We start from the raw sequence: 18,576 nt of genomic DNA on the forward strand, positions 1-18,576 counted from the left end.
CAGCCATGTCTAATAGCCCGTCGGCTACTCGAAAGTTCTCTAGCTAGAGTTCACTTGTGCACAAGGGTCACAATTAACTAAAGTACAACCGGCCTACTCTCGAATCTCTCGGTTCAGTAAAACCATTCAAAAAATCAAATCAAGTTTTCAAAGGATCGTTTCAAACCATTTGCAAAACACCGATCATGGTCACATTCAAAAACCTCTTTTGTATCCCCTTGTTATGTAAATCTTTTTGCATAGGGTTAATGTCTAATCCACATGATGAATAAGAAATTATTCATGAATGCACTTCACAAAATTCACAAGGCACATTTTTGACATCAAAACATTGAAAAGCTTGCTTCCCGATTTTTAAATCCTTTACATATATAAACCGTATATAAGCCCATTTTAAACATTTGGCATTCACAATTTCCTAAGATCACTATCAGCTCATGCTTTCCACAATTTGCATTGAAAATAAATCATTTCACATTCACAAATACATATATACCTAGGTACCAATTTATAGGATATTTTGAAATGGACACCCCCTACTCACCTTAAAATTTTGGGATGCTAATTTGCTACCAATTTAAGTATATAGTTCTTAATTTTTGTTGGATTTTTCTCACTTTAAGGCATCAGTTCTCACACCTAAATTTCATTTACTGTCACAATTAAACCACACCTTAAAAATCAATTTACAAACATACCTTCAACCAACTAACAAATTCCTACTTTCTTACCTTAGAACTCTTGAATCAACTCACCAATCCACTTCAATTTCTGCTATGGGGAAGGAAAAGGAAAGAACTTCATGTAGAGGAAGGATAAAAGGGAAGAAACAAGGGAAGAAATGGAGAGAAGAGCTTGAGGTTTGGCTGATTATGGTGAAGCCACGGTTTGGGAGGAAGAATTTCTTCACAAGGTGCAAGTGACGGTGGGTGAAAGAAAGAAAGAAGAAAATGCAAAATGACAAAGGAAAGAGAAAGTTCTAGTGTGGGACATGATAAGAAGAAAAAAAAATAGAAAAGGCTTCTCTTTTTTTGGCCTGGCAAAGAGTGAGCATGAAAAAAATTTAAAAAGTTTCAAGGTGAGTTGGTTAGTCAACATATGTAGGTTTCTTTATCTTTTTTCCTTTTAATTCTTTTCCAATCCTTTCTTTCCTTACGTGTACCAATTTTTCCAATAACCATCACACGGATGACCAGCCATGTGGAAGAAGAATGAGAGAAAGAAAAGTCAAAACTGTTTGTATGAGCTTTGACTAAGTTAAATAGTAAAATTACTATTTAGTCCTTTTAAGTTTTCATTCTTTTTATTGAGTCTTTTCATTCCTTTTAAAATTTTAATTTTTCTTCTACTTTCTTCCTTGACATGTATATGAACATAATATGAGGTTCGTACCTCATTCGCGTGTCACCGTAATATTCAAATATATACTTACCCGATAGTGCTTTATTTCTTCAAAACACACGGGTTCCCTCTAACCTCATTTTTTTCTTTCAAATTTCCTCTTTTCTTCTCCTCCCTCACTTAGATTACTCATATAACCTTCTATTTTAACTAATCTTATTGATAAATAAAATATTATTTTATTTAAAAATATTCTTTCTACCTATCACCGTTCTCTAATACTCAAACTTACATAAATAGCCTTTATTCTCATCAATAGAGTCTCATTAACCTTTAAATAAGGATAGAGGTGTTATAGAGATAATTTCAAATGTTTGATATTAAACTTAAAAATATTATGTAAATTTTATCAAATAAAAACATGATGTAATTCAAAACTACCAAGCTAAGACAATTGAAGCACAACTAAAACCACATACACTCAACATTCATCATCCCAACAAACCATACCAACCAAGCCAACACTGTGACCAAATCGAACGGTGCGAGTGAAGAAGAAGCCGAAGCCATGAGTGCAAGCCTTGGCATATCAACCTCCAAAGACCCGACTGGAGAAGTCACTTCAGCTTAAAAACCACGTAAATCAAGGCATGCATGACATCCAAAACTAATCCAAAAGAATCCACCCGTGAGAGAGCTGCAAAGAAAAACAGCAAAAAGCAACATAAAAAACCCACCCATGCATGAAAGAAACGAACAACATAAAAAAATGCTAACCCCAGCGCCACCGATCACGTGAAGTAACTAAAGACATCTATGTGGCCAAAAAATAATGCTTCACGTGACGGCAAGCTAACGCCGTTCCAGGATTTCTTTTTCACTGTGGTTATAGATGAGACAAGGTAAGACAAATTTCAAATTTTGGTTAATTTTCGATTAAGGATTGCATTGCTTTGCATTCCATTCCCCCTTTTTAGTTAATCCAGGCGGATCAGAATAAATTTTTACCAATTTACCTTCGGTGATCGTGGTGGAAGAATGAAGAATAGTAAAAATGCACCACATATGACGTGGCATCCAACAACAGAATCAGGTCCCACAAGTGACGTCACGCTTGTATAATGATATTATCATTCTCCATGGGTCTCTGCTAGTGCTAGAACAATCCCATCCGACCCAAATCAATAAAACCACCAAAAAAAGAAAAATTGTCTGAAGTCTGAATTCTAGCGTTGGAGTTGTTGAGTTCAACTTCCATGGCGCTGCCCAAGTCCCTCTTCTTCTCGTCTTGCTCTTCTCCCGTTGGTCTCCGACGATCCGGAATTTCCGATTCCGATTTTGCTCCTCACTTCTCTTCTATCGAGTCCTCCGTAATCCGCAACAACTTTTCTGGGTGTGGCATTATAACCAATTTCTCTGCCAAAAAGTAAGAACAAGGACAATCTATCTATTATCTATCTTTTTGCTTTGATTTTCTCAAATCGCAGTGACTGACTGAGTGGCTGCTTTGTTTCTCTTTTGACTGTTGTAAGATTGTAATTTAGAAGTATTTTGTTATTGGATAAAATATTAGATGGTAGTGCTAATACTAATTAATAGAAAATAGATGGTTGGTATTTTCTTGGAATCAAAATTTTCAGCACTTGCTTATGGTTATGCAGGAACGTCGTTTATGCTGCTAATGAGGGTCCCAACGCTGTTAGTTCAACCTCATTGGTAAGAATCTTCTTCCTCTGTGTAAATTTTACTCAACTCACACATGGATTCTGAAGGCATCGTTTTGTTCTAGTAAGATTAAGAATTGCTGTCATATCCGGTGCTTAATGTTACCCTCAGCTCAGGGTTAAAGCCATAAGATGTATCATGGCAAAAGTCGAATGATTTATGTCTTTGATGTTGTTCTTCCGACATGATGTAGGTATATTTTTTAAGTTCAAACCACATAATAGAAAAAGGAATAGATTGTGTAGGATTACTGCATACTCATCCATATTTGTGTTTCATTAGGAAACTGCAATAAGCGGTAAGCCACAACTAAAATAAGTATTCTTTTCAATATTAAGTGATGGATTTAATCAAAGTCCGAAGAGTATTTTTGTCTTCATACATGTGCACCACTTATTTGAGTCTCTTCTAGAGATATTGTAGGCCTAAGGATATGTATTTGGACCCATGAGATGGTGCCTACTTTTACAACTGAAAGGACCAAATTATTTTACCAATTGAAGAGCTTGATATGTTGTCCCTCTCTTGCTTTCTTAACGACTCTTGAAAGTTTTTTGGATGTTGGGTTTTCATTGAAATGCTTATTTTACCGTAGGTATGTTTGTAGCTGGTAGATGACAGCCTGATGCACAGTTGGGAGGGGAAAGAGTAATTTATTTCTTGCTTCCTAGAGAGGAAATCATATGACTGTTTTTCAAAATCTCAATAATCTATCCTAAAATCACAATCCAATCCACAAAAATATAAAGTTCATAAAATTAATATCTAAATTGATTAATTCCTTCACGAGTATATCTCGTCCTGCATCACAGCTGCATATATAATGATCTGTCATTAGTTTAATTGGATGATTTTATTGCAGAAGACTGACCAAGATGCTGATTATATTCCAATGCCAATAGTTTTGATTGATCAAGATTCAGATTCAGAGGCAACAATTGTGCAGTTGAGTTTTGGAGATCGTCTGGGTGCTCTCATTGACACAGTTAAGTGGCTATTACAACTTATTTTGATTTCTCCAATAGTTACATAAGATTGAACCAGTGAAAATTCTGTGTGTAAAGCCGGAGCACTAAATAACTTTGTAGAGGCAATGTGAGTGATTTTAATTATTATCTGTGTGTTATTCTGTAATTGAGTCATCAATGCGTACGTAAGAGACGTCCTAAGCTCAATTTGTGTAACGCACTGGCTGATTGTATTTTTAGGATGCTTTTAAAATGTTGAAATCCAAAAAATGATGCACCAATGAATGGTCTTTATTCCAATTTTAATTATTCTGGGAGGCTATGGATCTAGCTATTTCATTTAGGCAAAAAAGTAAAAGCATATGATAATTCTCTCCTTTCTCTTATACATTTTCATGACTCTCCTTTTGTTTATGTTTTGACAGATGAGGGCATTGAAAGAGTTGGGATTAGATGTGGCAAAGGGAACTGTTCTCACTGAAGGATCAGTCACACAAACAAAATTTTTCATCATGCGATTGTGAGTTATTTTTTAAATGCTGATATGACTCATCTTCTCCTGTTCCCTTTTTTGAGCATGTGTTTAGTAACAAGTTGCTGATAGTGTAAATATTTGTTTGCTTAGCCAGTCTCATTAACATCTCAAGGTTTTCTGCCTCATTGTCTTTAGATGTTTTTCTTTTGGCCGAACATTGTCTTTAGATGATTAAACTGCCACTTGTATGCCTGTGTTCTTAAAAATGTAGTTCTCCCCTATCACACATGCTTTAGTCTGCAGTTTTTTGCCCAAAAAGGGTTCATGGCTTATAACATGAGAAATCATTAACTAATATACTACTGTACAACAGTCATTAAATAATATACTACTTTACAACACTCATCTTTGCTGATTGGAATGTTGTTTGATTGACCTATAAATACATCTGAATGAAATGTATACTTAACTAGAAAAAAAGAGTTGATTTTACATATGGTACCTGAACTATAACGAAACATACACTTTTGTACCTGAACTGAAAAAATGTTCAATTGACTCCTTGAACTTTCAAAATGTGTAAGTTAGTCGGACCGTTAACATTGTTAACACAACCTGCCAATGTGGCATTTGAGTGATAGAACCCAACCATGCATTATGTCACATGTGAAATTTAAGATATCGAGTATTACTTGGAATTTCAACATGGAGGGCATGTGACAAGTTGCCATGGGAAACCTGCATTTAAAAAACATGATAATCTGTATTTTTTCATGTGGAAATAAATGAAACCAGAAATTTTATCAAATTAAGAACACAAAAATGATAACGCCTTCACAGCTGTGACCTCGTGCTTTTCCAGTACAGTCTCTCCTTTTCCCTTTCTGTTTCTATTATTGTGTTCTCTCTTCTTGGCTCCCACATCAAAGTTTCTCTTTGAAAACCCAAAACCTGTAGTAAAATCACAAAGGCCAAACAGTCACAGTTCCCAAAACCCATAATCAAATTCATACAAAATATAAATGTAATCAACCACAATTGAAAATAAAAATTAAAGGAGAGCATTAACCCATCAAATTTCAAGACTGTATGTATATGTTTGAGGGAAATTAAACAAAAAAGAAAGTGAGTTTGGGAGAATTTGGGGTGATAATCTCATGAGAACATTGAGGAGCAAGAAGGAAAGTAAAAAAGAGAAAGGAGTTGGAAATAGGGGAAGGGATGGTAGAAAGGGCCCCATTGTGGCACCACTGCCTTGTTTGAAGCCATGAGACACAGCTGAATAAAATGGAAGAAACAGAGAATTGAGAAAGGAAGAAGCTAAGCTAAGGAAATAGAAACAAAAGAGGGAGTTGATCGCTGCTTGAGTTTCTGGTCACAACATAGCACCAAGGGTAGTCTTCAGGCGTGGTAAAAAAAAAAAAAAGCAAGGGGAGAGGAGAGAAAGCAGTGTAGAGAAGTCATCAGAAAGAGAGACTGAATTGTGGGGTAAAAGGAAAGAAAGAGGAGAGAGGAAAGAAATGAAAAGGGGGAGGACAAGCTGGCAGCGGCAACCTTGCCGGCAACGTCACTAAAATGTCTTGAGGCAGATCGTGGCGAGGGTTTTTTTGTTTCTGGGTGAAGTGCTTGAAGAAAGAGAGAGAAGAATATGTCTTTTCCTTTTTTAAATTCAGGTGGTCTATAAGGGTTTGCCACCTGTTTTGCATGAGTCCACATGGAAGTTCTAAGTAATACTTTAGTGTTTTAAACTTCATGCATGGCATAACACATGGCATGATTCTATTGGTTAGTTACACCATAAGCTTTGGGTTAACAGTGTTAATGGTTGGACTAACTTGATACATGTTTTAAATGTTTTGAGGGGCCAATTGCACATATTTTTAGTTCGGATAAAGTGTACATTTTGATATAGAATGGGTACTGTATGGTCTGCCTTTTGATATTAAAGCAAGTGAAATATTTATAGATCATAATCCGAAATCAGCGGAAGCAGTTTGTTGAGAACTAGATATAGATGTTGATGCTATGCCAATATGGTGAGCAAGAAGGCAAATATTTTCGTTTATTAACAGAAATAAAGAAAACTGGAAAAAACATAGTTGCAGTTTCCTACCTTAGTGGCCATTTCTAGTTGTAAAGAGCATGTTCATAGTTTCTTTCAGGTACATAGTTGGCCAAGATTTCTATACCCCTATTGGCCGATATTGTGCAGACTAAGCTATGGTTCATCTGCTAATGAATTGCAAAAATGTTCTGGCATTGGCAATTAAATATGTATTTTGTAACATTCATGGGGAATTCGATATCCAAGGGGATTTAAGCTAAACAACTTGGGGCAAAATTATGAATAAGCATGTAATTAGCCTTGTTTACCATCATTATACTTTGTATTGAGTCATTAATAAGACATGTCTCATATGCATATCCCTAACTAACATGTACCCCTTTTAACAAGCATCCCACAACCTTAGGTTGAATTTCTTTTGTATTGCATGGATTCTATATAATTTTTCCTGCAACATTAGTGGTTTCTAAACACACCAATTAGCCAAGCCAAAACCTTTTTGTTTTTGATCAATTCCAAATGTTGAACACTTTAGTGAGAATTGCTGATATGCAGAAGATCTAAAATTGAATCCATTTACATCCTGGAAATTTGATATATCTTTACAAAGTCCGTAAGGTGTTGCTAAATTCTTCGTGTTGTCGTATTTCCTTCTGGCTTTTTTTTGACTTCTAAGTATTGTGTTTAATAGTTTGTCAGACTAGGTGGATAATATGTAAGTTGAATTTGAGTAGAATGTGTGCGAGAAAGAGTGTATATGCAATATATTCAGCACTAAACATCAATATCATTCTCACAGCGCATATGTTAGTCCTTTATTAATTTTGAATGCTTTATTGGGAGTGATCAGCATTCATAAATTGATTTGGTTATGCTAGAGACACTGGGCGCAAAGTAGAAGATCCTGATATGTTAGAGAGAATTCGACTCACCATTATAAATAATCTTTTGAAGTACCATCCGGTATGTATGCTGAATTCATACTTTTAGTCCTTCTCTCTCCTCTCTCTCTCTCTCTCTCTCTCTCTCTCTCTCTCTTTCATGAGTGGTTGGTCTTGTGACTTATCAAGTTAAAGTAGATATTCTCTACAATTATTTTATGCATTTGATTTTGGTTAAATATCCTTGTTTGAATTTGATTTCTTGCTAGGAATCTAGTGAGCAACTTGCTATGGGTGAGGCTTTTGGAGTAAAGGCTCCAGAGAAGAAGGTGACGTTATCTAATGATTTTTTAAAATTTGTTTTCACCCACTTAATGTGGCTCACTTTGTTATTTCTGGTCTTCTACATGATGGGCATAGTTTCTAAAATATATATTGACTTAATTTTTGGGAGAAAAACGTATCTGCCCTTGCTCAAGGAAGTGCCTTTTTGGTGCCTAGTGTATCAGTTCCTTATACTTGGCGCTTCAGTGAACTGTTTAACCTCTGACAGTATTGTTATAATTCATTAAATATTGGCAACTATTAGTCAGTTATGCATACAGTCAATGGTTCTGGATTTTGCAATGGCGGATGATGAGTTGTTTACTGAATTACTTATGAGTCAAATGGTTTTTCTTTATGAAGTAACAAAACACACTATGATGTTTTTGTATTCATGTTGTAAAATTGGTGCTTTTATTTTAGTTGGATTGTCGATGGTCAAAAAAAAAAAAAAAGGAAAACAACAACATAAAGAACATGCACTTGTGGAGTAACGAAATTTAGAAAAATGAATTCCCGCTTGCTAGAAATGTTTTTTGTTAGCTCAATTGATAAAGGTTGGAGTTGCAGACTTGAGGTCGGTTTTGGTTCAGGTTCAAAAGGCTTTGACTTAATAGTGTTATGGTTAAGGCTTCATTTAGATGTTTTGCTGCTTGCATTTTTCTTTCTCAAAAGTAGCCCAAAAAAGTAAATAATAAAGGTCATATTTGATTACAAATGAGCAAACTATTAAAAACCAACAGACATTTTAGCATAAATATTTTGTATAAAAGTAGATTCATGCATTTTACCCTCAAATTGATTGTTCACTTTCATTTCTGGGTTTTCTCAAGATAATGTCCACTTTCCTAAAATGGGCAGCATTTTTCTAGTGTTGCTCTTCATTGAAATACTAACTTTAGGTGGGTCCCTCTAGCTTTTATGACACCTGAAGGGTAAATCTTATAAAGTAAAACAAAATATCTCATTTCTAAAACTTTGTGTAATTTGAAATTTGAACATTCAGTTTGAGACAAAGGGAGCACTTAAAAGAATTACTTTTGAAGTTCAATTATTCAAAAACGTTATTTGTTTGTCTGAAAATGTGCTTTTTGCTTCTAAAATCAAAAAGCAAGTAGCAGAAGTTACAAACAATTGGAGGCTAAAACTATTGTAGGACGCATACGAAAATCTACGTTGTAATATAGACCATCCTAAAAAACTGAAGATAAAATGAACTAGGAAAAAGAGAATATGAATTTATTTGTTGCTATCTGAGTCATTAAAACCAGGATGCAGGTTCCTGGATATATGCCCTATTATTTGCTAATTGTTAACTATATTTTTTTTTGAAAGGCAATTGTTAACCATATTGGCATGTTTAATTTCTGAATGTGCCACTCTTGATCTTCCATGTATGTTTCTTCAGTTTTAGGCATGCTTTTACATGTTTGTTTTTGTGTGTAGAGATCTTTAAACTTCTGTCTGCATCAATAGTAGTGATGACAGCGTGCACACGGTCTCATCTGCACTTGGACATACAATATTTTATACATAAACATGAGTAACTGGTAGATCATGAATGTTGTGAAGTTTGCTGCTTAGGATCAATATTTTGAAATTTCCATTTAATTTGTATGAACTTGGAAAATCATTGTTGATGTGGTAGCTTTGGTATGGGTTTCCCTTCAGACATTAGGAAACAGAAGAAACTTTCAGTTTTATTTAACCTTCGTAGTGTTTTTTTGGGAGGGGTGGCTAGTGGTGTTTTCAAGGGGAATATTTTGAGTTAATTAAGACCTAAAATGGTGTTGTCATTCTTTTCATGTGTTTCTGATTAAATATTGATTGCCATAGCTAAATCATTTGAACAGATGTAGTTAGGTTCTTTTGTCATTGAGATGGAATGGCTGCCAACTACTCTTAATGCATTTCTAAGTTTGTTATTTCCTGTCTTCTGCTCTGGGGCCTTATGAAGTACTTTTTTTATGTTTTTCTGTCCCTGAACTTCTGGAATTGAATTACTGGGTGTCTGATTTGTAAATATAAAATCAAGTAAATAATAAAATAATATTATATTTGTATATAACTCGGGTGGGGTGGAGCAGGGCACCTTAAACCTGCTGCTGACCTGCCTTTTTTAACATAAAACCTGTTCTTACCCCTGATTTTCAAACAAAAAAACCTGCCCTATCTGAGCTGGGCAGTGCAGAACTCGTCGAGTATGGGTTTTTTTGCCATCCGTTTTCACTTTTATTTTTGGGTGCCTTTTGGGGTTAAGGCTAAGCAAAGTGCACCTCCATGTCATCAAGATGTCATCAGGCTCAAACAATGATGATGCCTTCTTAATTTTAGTTATTAAAGAGTTGTTGCATGTGCTATACAGGATTGGGATCTTAAGAACTTTAAATCTAAGTCTAGTTATTTGTTGATGCAGCTTGATATCGACATTGCTACTCGTATACATGTCAAGGAAGATGGACCCAAGAGGAGGTTTGCTCTCCAAATAAATTATAATGGAAATGGATTTCAGCACATAATTTCAGAACTCCCCACTGTTTCTAGCATACATTACTTACGTATTGAGGGATTTTAAACCGGATGAATCCCTTTTTTAGGTTGTGGTCTTGTAAAAGATGGGAGCGTATCTCTTACAATCATTACATTAGAATTAGCCAATCACAATCATGAATTGTGTAGGAATACACTAAAATATTTTATGGAGCCAACTCTTATAAGTGGATACACACACACACACGCATTGGATAATTGCGAGATTTTAGTAAAAAGAATTGCAGGTGAAATGCGCCCATAGAAGATAGGTTCCTTTTGTGATAATTTGCTTATGCAGTTGTTCAATGTTTCCAGCTTGCTTTGTATAGAGACAGCAGATCGACCTGGACTGCTTGTAGAGATTATCAAAATCATTACTGATGTCAACATTGATGTGGAGTCAGCAGAAATTGATACAGAGGTCTTTCTCGTTCCCTCTGTGTGTGTTTAAGTGACCACATGTGTGCATAGAGAAAAACTTTTGGTTTTGCAACTGTTTTCGCCACTTTTTGTTCTGTATTTTACAGGGATTGGTAGCGAAAGACAAGTTTCATGTCAGCTACAGAGGAGCAGCTTTAAATAGTTCCTTGTCTCAGGTATTTGCCAAGGGTGATGATAGATTTGCTGAACAGTAACATTTTTCTTCTAGGTTGCTTAAGTCTCCAGTGTCATTTATGTCTGAAACTAAATTGTGATATGGCAATGCATTTCAGGAAATCAAAGCCAATAATTTTATGTTTCTTGTCAAATTTATTATGTCTGCTGGATCTCTCTCCTTCTCTGACTCAAAAGTATCTTTTACCGTGTTACATGCAGGTGTTGGTGAACTGCCTGCGATATTACCTCAGAAGGCCAGAAACCGATATCGATAGTTACTAATACTTGAAGAAGCACCATGTACACCACATGTACAGGTTCTTGTACCAATTCATGCATTTGGGCTTGAGGATATTGAATTTTTTTTTTTCTAGATTTATGAATTCATGTTGCCCAATGCATCTTGGATGTCTTGAAAATTGAGACTCGTATTCGAGTTGTTCCCATGTGAAAGTGACGTGTTGATTACCAGCAAATAATATAATGAAAGCGAGATGTTAGACTTCTGATGCAGGTGCTTCTGGCAAGATTTCAATCCAACAGCCTGTCTTGTGATTGGATACTAAAATAACAAACTGTGGGTTGTTAGAAGACTGGCAAGGGAAAACGAACAGCTTCCAGCTAGGCTTGTTGTTTTATAATATTTTGGGTTAAAAAAAGTTAATTATTTAAAATAAATTTAAATACATTTTATTTTTTAATTACGTTCAATCAAATTTATGTATTTTTATTTTAAATTAAAATAATTTTTATAATTAATAATTAATTAATTATTTTTAATTAAATATTATTTATTATTATATATCACATGATGCTAATGTAAGTATGTTGATAAGATATATTGTTATGACATAATGATATGGTTACGTATTTTGAGTTTTTATGCTAATGTCATTAATGTTAAGTGGGTATTAAATAATAAGTGTTATTTTAATTAATGATAATTAATTATAAAGTTTATTTGACTTAAAAAAATGCATGAGTTTAATTTTTTTTTTTATATAATTGAGGTTTAGGTAGTGATAATATACCAACTAATGAGTTAAATGTTTGGGTGCAGACATGAGTTTAATTGAAAGTAATAAAACAATAAAAATTTATTCAAATTTTCTCAAGTGTTTTCAAACATTACGTTTGGTTGGATTTGAATTATTAATGTTATCAAATCATCTTATCTTTTATTCAAGCCACGTCTCTAATTATGCGATAGCCAAGGTAATGGATTGAATTCTGTTCCACCAAATAGGTATACCTCCAACCCCAATCATGAGTTTCATTCATACGGTTGTTCCTATATCCATGGTGATTTCGAAAATTATCAACAATATTGTAGCTCATACTCATAAGGACTTAGACTTGTCAACGTTTTGGATATGAATATCACAAATAGACTTGAGAATCTTGCAATATAGATACATGGAGAGTATTCAAATGGTATGCCACACTGTGCAAGGAGAAGCACATCAATGTGGCCCATCTCACCTCAATCCCAGAGAAGACAGAACATGGTCCTAAATAATAATTTAAAGCATTTGGTTCACGCTTATCTTTGCCACTTTTTTGTCTGTTTTGGAGCAGTTGGAATCTAGAGTTGAGTTGAAGAATTCTGTAGTGATTCATTGAATCTTCAGATATACGCCTAGTTCAATAATCAAAGCCATTAACACAGCTCACCTTTGCTTTCACTAATTTTCCACTATAGACACAAAAGCTGACCAGGATTGGTTGTTGTTGCCATTTTTAAGCTTACCCAACCCCTCTTTCCCTTTGACCCCAAGCAAAAGCGCATTGCTCAGAAATGCACTGGCTATATAAAATATTAGGTCTGCCCACGATCAGCCTGAAGCGAAGCTAATAGCTTTTTCTGATGCAGAAATCTTGCCTTGGTGGGGTTTAGAGTCATACCACCACTTTCCATTTCTCCCATTCTTAATTCCTCTGCAGAACAATGTCTCTAAAACCGGCGCTTCTGCTGGCCATCTTCCTCCACAACTATGCCATTATTGCGACCCTGGCTTCTGACCCTGATCCAGTTCAAGACTTCTGCATACCCCAGACAGGAATTGCAACATGCAGGAACTCATCAGCTGTCACAGTGGAAGATTTCGTGTTCTCAGGCATAAAGTTTCCAGGGAAATTCAGCGAAACGGGCTTAGCAGCTAAGCCAGTGAACGTTAATGTCTTTCCAGGCTTGAATACGCTAGGCATGTCATTTGTTCGAGCTGATTTTGAAGTCGGCGGCATCAACGTGCCGCATTTCCATCCAAGAGCAACTGAAATAGCATTTGTTCTGCAAGGAAGAGTTTATTCAGGATTCGTCGACACAGAAAACAGAATTTACGCTAAAGTGATTGAAAAGGGTGAAGTCATGGTGTTTCCAAGGGGGCTCCTGCACTTTCAAATGAATGTTGGAGATACGCCTGCTACACTGTTGGGAAGTTTTGACAGCCAAAATCCTGGTTTGCTGAGAATTCCAAATGCTGTATTTGGTACTGGGATCGAAGAAAAACTTCTGGAGAAGGCTTTTGGGTTGAGTGCTAAGGAGATTGCCAACTTGAGGAGGAAATTTGCTCCCCACGAGTTGAGCTAGACGGTTAAAATAGTTTAGCTATTAGATACTTCCATGAATAATGCTTTGCTGTTTCCATACACAGCAGACTGCGCCAACTACGAGAATTGTGATATTGTCCCCTGTAAGACATTTTCTGAGAGAAAATTTTAGACAGATTACCAAAGTTTTCTTCCTTTGATGTTGTTCATTGATTATTGACTGTGGGGAGCTTTTTGACAAGGCACATTATGGTCGAGTGTACTTGTACCTTCCAAGCCGATCCATATGTTTTTGTAGAAAACATTGTCATCGATGTTATGCATTGTAATAAGAAAGATCTTCTTTATTTACAACTTTATACATTTTATTTTATTTATTTATAAAAATAAATATCGTGAATGAATATGCATTGCAAAAAGAATTATAAAAAATTATAATTATGAAATCTTTATTGCATTAAAGCATCATTCCTAAATAATTCCTAATCAATGCTTGATCAAGACAGGACATTGATAAAAGTTGCGACACTATCACATGTTATAATTCTTACTTATAAAGTAAGTAGTCGGTTTCATATATTGTAGTAGTGAAATACTTGAAACTAACATGTGATTGCTTGTTAGAAGAATAAGTCAATGAATATGATCAATCATGAGAATTTCGTTAGGTTGTTCACTCAAATGTCTATGAAATACATTCTTATGTGTCCGTCGTGTAAATGATTCTTAGACCTGAGATCGTTAGGTTATCTTATGTAGGGATTGTTATACTTTTATATTATCTTAAGTAGTCCGAACCAAGAATGTACAATGGCATGGATATTAGAAACATGATGCACATGAAGATAGCTGGATGATTAATAAAGTTACATTACCCTAAATGATTTTAAAGGAGAAATCATATTGCTTCGTAGTATGTCTTAGCTTAAGGAAATTCTTGATTAAGGTAGAATGAAGGTCCAAGAAAATGAATTTTTCGAATTTTGTTTTGGAGTTAAGAACAAATTTCAAGAGCTAAAATAATAAAGACAAATATAGAGTAAGCATCAAATCATTTTCTATGTCTTATCGAGATATCGAATGATGAAAAACTGGATCACATTGAAAGGTTGAGCATTAAAGCATTAAGTTAAACCTCTTTGACTCTTCTTAAAATTTGGGAAGAAAGGGAGTAGAGCTGTAAAAGAAGAGGTCTTGGGAAGGAAATCTGAAGTAGAAAGCAGTAGAAAAAAAAAGAGAGCACTCACAGAGATAAACAACCCTATTGGACACAATGATTGTGAAACAAGTGGAATGGCACCATTGAACAATGAGTAGTTGATCACTTATGGGAATATCATAAAGCGAAATTATATTATCTTGAGAGAGGCTGAAAACACATTAGAAATATGCTCATTACTGGGGCATATCCTTGAAGATGACCAAGAAGGAATTGTCTAACACTTTTCCAAATCCCTAATCGACTCTAATACGGAGATAAGATATTCATAATACATTAACATGATCACATATAAATATAAAATTATGATATTTTGAAATCAATTGAAACACTATCTCATAAGATAGATAGAAATATCAAATATGTGAAACCATTTATAGAGTAAATACTTATTTACAAATTCAAAAAGTATGTGCCATACATTGGCCAAATACAAAATATAAGCAACATTTATAAAATCAAATAAAATTTGACTTTGACAATCAGAGTGAACTTAGAAAGATAATCGACCGTGATGCCATAGACCTACAAATATCATGTATGGTGACCACCCCACCGAACAATGACCCAACAAACTATGGATCTATCAAATAATAACGCTTTTATGTGAGAGTAATAAAAACATAGTGAGTAAACACAGGGAGGGGGAAAAAGCTAAGAAGAGGAATGTTTGCATAAAACATAATTTCATAAAAGCATGCAACTAATGTATAAATCATATAGATAAAGACGCTTCTACTTTAATGCAGATAGTTTCAAATACATACAAGACCTCTTAGAAGCTTAATCTAAAGTTGTATAGCCAAAAGTATCCATAAGTCCTTCAAAAGGGTCAAAATTCTAAGATTTATGTTGTAAGTATTGATACCTTGCTCAAAGGTATTGATACTTTTCAAATAGAATGTTTATTGACTTACAAGTATTGATACCTTTTTTGAAGGTATCAATACTTACAACACAAAAATGCACTTCCGAGACATTTTGTTTGCTTGGTATCGATACCTAGTTCATAGGTATGGATAAATCATTCTCATTTTCTAGATTTCTAAACCAAATTTCCAAAATTTGGCTTAAGTTAGTCTAATTAGGTAATTTTGAGTGAGAAAATACCATTTTGTCCTTCTTATTTTTGAAAAATGACATCAAGTATTGATAATTTTGGAAGAGAATCGATACATTGTTTCTAGGTTTCAGGTATCGATACATATTCATCAAGTATCGATACTTGTTCATCAAAATCTTTTTCAAAGGATTTTTGAGTAGCAAGTATCAATACTTGCTCTTTAAGTATTGATATCGTTGCTTCAAAATGTAAAAATTAATAAAGCAAACAAATCCTTTTTGACAATTTTCTCCTTTAACTCTTTATCAAATTATCTTAGAATTTAAAAATGCAATATTTTACAAAGTAAAAACTCAAGTTACCTAGGGATTTACTATTCTATACTTTAAGGAAAGATTGGGGTTTCACATATTATCACTCTTGTGTCAATGGACATTCTAATGTGACAATTGTGAGAATGACTTGAGATTAACAATGGACCTTGTTTGTAGATTTTTATGTTTTGGTTATACATTTAGTGGTCATGTCCAAGGATGATCATAAAAGATATACATTGGGAATAACACGAAGCATATGAAGGGATGTGAATGATTAATAGAGGAATATGTATCACACTAGTGATAATGAAACGGATGTACTATATGTATATTGACAAGTAAGAACTCATAAAATGTTTGCCCAAAGCATAATAAGGATTCAGCAAGGAGTTTCTTTAATCACATTAAAGAGTTATTCACTAGTTTCAAGAGCTAAGATGGTTTAGACTAAATAGTGTAGACATTACATCATGCATTAAGTCCTGTTGGATAATAATTAATGAAAGTCTAATAATTACATTGGTAGACTATGTACAAAAAGGTTGAGTCAAACCATTATTGCTTTTCTTAAGAATTAAGTAGTTATGATACATTGCTAGATGTCAATCTTGACTTCTACATATTAGCTAATCAAATAGAGAATTGTTAATAAATAAAAAAGTGTTTGATTAATCTAATCCTTGTTTATATCAAATTATAGTATAACTTTAAAAAAATCAAATTATAGTATATATTTATTGCCAACATACTAAGGAACCTAATGAGTCACAAACATTAAGGACCTTTTTTGAGAATGCAAAAAGGGATTAAGAAAGTTGGACCTAATTGAATAAAGTTATGAACTTCAAGGACTTAATTGAAAGGTTCAATTAAATTAAGAGACAATTTTGCAAAGAGGTACATAAAGTTGTACATATCATCTCACTAGGATTAGGATTTGTGATTACTTATAAATATAGGCCTTATGTTGCATATGAGAAATACAAAATACATTAAAAACCTACTGAAAACCCACACACAACCAAAACACTTAAGAGGAAAAGAAAAGTAACACTCAACAAAAACAAAGAGGCATCTTCTTTAACCTTGAGGATCCCTAATTAGTATTCCCTTAACAAATTGGTTGCTATTTCTTCTTACCCTGAGTAGGGACTCTTGCTAATTCCTCTTACTAATCAAGGATGAGGTAACTATTGACCAAAACCTTAAGTCTCAATAAAGAATAGGAAACCCTTCACGTCGTACTTAGCTCAAAAAAAGAGTTCTTTTGCCATCAATTGACATTCATGTAGATTTTGGTTGTTCTTGGAGTTTATTTGGTGAAAAGAATGACATGGTTGTCTTTTCCCTAGCTAGCACTTGGCTTTACAAGTATAAGTAATCCAAACCTCTATTAGAGCTATTCTTGAAAAATATTCATGTTGATTATTGTTAGAGATTAAACATTTGGATAGCTAGTGGTTTGTTATAGCCTAGCTTGATGCATAAGACATTATTGAGGCAAAAATCCTTGTGATTGAGACTTTAAGGATTAGAAGTATAATGTTCTTTATCCTTTAGTTTGTTAGCTTTAAAATTATTATAGTTTTGATTATGACAAGATCAAATTTGCTGAAACATTATTTGAGTAATCCTTGACAATTGCTTGAAATGATTTAACTCCCATACATTTGTTCTTACATAGTTATAAGCTTGACTTTTGAAGTTATTGAACTATATTTATAAGCTTGTATGACTTAGGTGTATGAGTGCTTATGATTCCCATTCATTAAAGTTTGATCTAAAGATTAAAGAAAAATTCAGATGCACTCACTAAAGGGGAGTTTTGAATATCAATTTTAATGATAAAAAAAAAGAGAAGGAAGACTAAGTTAAATAAAGTTTGATTGATCTTCATGTTTAATTTTTATGTGTGATGCTTTGTTTTGGTTTTATTGAATATTATGTAAAGAAAACTAGATGCATTGACTAAGGGGGAGCAACTTATTATGCATAAAGATTTGATGCATTCATATTGAACATAGACATTGTATTATTAATCTAGGAGTGTTTTGTCATCATCAAAAGTAAGAAATAGAGAATGTTGACTCTATATGTTTTTGATGATAACAAAATATTCCCATTCATTGGTGTCTAATTATATTGTTTAAGTGTGCATGATAAAAATGTATGCCATTAATTAGTTAATCATTCAAAAGATAATATCAAAACTCATGAGAATAAGGAGCTATAAGTGAGCAATGAAATGAAAAGTCTCTAAGTTGAATAATCAAGGGAGTTGGTTGGATAAAACTCAAACGAGAAGCTGACGGGTTCAAGAAAATCGTGAAACAGAGAGCACTTAGTCGACCAAGAGATAGAGTTAGTCGACTAAGAGCTTATAGTCAGAAACCGGGTTCAGAAATAGAAACAACTCAATCGACCAAGAAAGCTTGTCAGTCAACCAAAAAGGTACTATCAGAAATGCTCAAAGACAAAGCCTATTACCAGAAACTGAGTTCAGAGACAGAAACGACTTA

The 18,576-nt window shown here is 34.0% G+C and overlaps 1 protein-coding gene and 1 pseudogene across 2 annotated transcripts; both read left to right on the forward strand.

The window, feature by feature from the left end:
* The first annotated feature begins 2,486 nt into the window (after positions 1-2,486).
* Positions 2,487-11,421, forward strand: ACR12 (ACT domain-containing protein). Of its 2 annotated transcripts, none has more exons than XM_021440864.1 (10): positions 2,487-2,767; positions 3,003-3,057; positions 3,932-4,051; positions 4,460-4,554; positions 7,453-7,537; positions 7,725-7,784; positions 10,196-10,251; positions 10,627-10,732; positions 10,839-10,907; positions 11,128-11,421. In XM_021440864.1, exons 1-10 carry the CDS (start codon positions 2,598-2,600, stop codon positions 11,188-11,190), a joined length of 879 nt encoding a protein of 292 aa, XP_021296539.1. In that variant the 5' UTR covers positions 2,487-2,597; the 3' UTR covers positions 11,191-11,421. The 2 variants fall into 2 exon arrangements, with proteins under 2 accessions (XP_021296539.1, XP_021296538.1); XM_021440863.1 differs by having other exon boundaries at positions 2,489-2,767; positions 3,929-4,051.
* Positions 11,422-12,697: 1,276 nt separating this feature from the next.
* On the forward strand, positions 12,698-13,796 carry LOC110425917 (germin-like protein subfamily 3 member 2 pseudogene; annotated as a pseudogene).
* Positions 13,797-18,576: the final 4,780 nt, after the last annotated feature.

The sequence above is a fragment of the Theobroma umbraticum genome, unplaced genomic scaffold, assembly GCF_002168275.2.
Source record: "Theobroma umbraticum cultivar Fairchild unplaced genomic scaffold, ASM216827v3 scaffold_12.1, whole genome shotgun sequence".
NCBI classification, from domain to species: domain Eukaryota; kingdom Viridiplantae; phylum Streptophyta; class Magnoliopsida; order Malvales; family Malvaceae; genus Theobroma; species Theobroma umbraticum.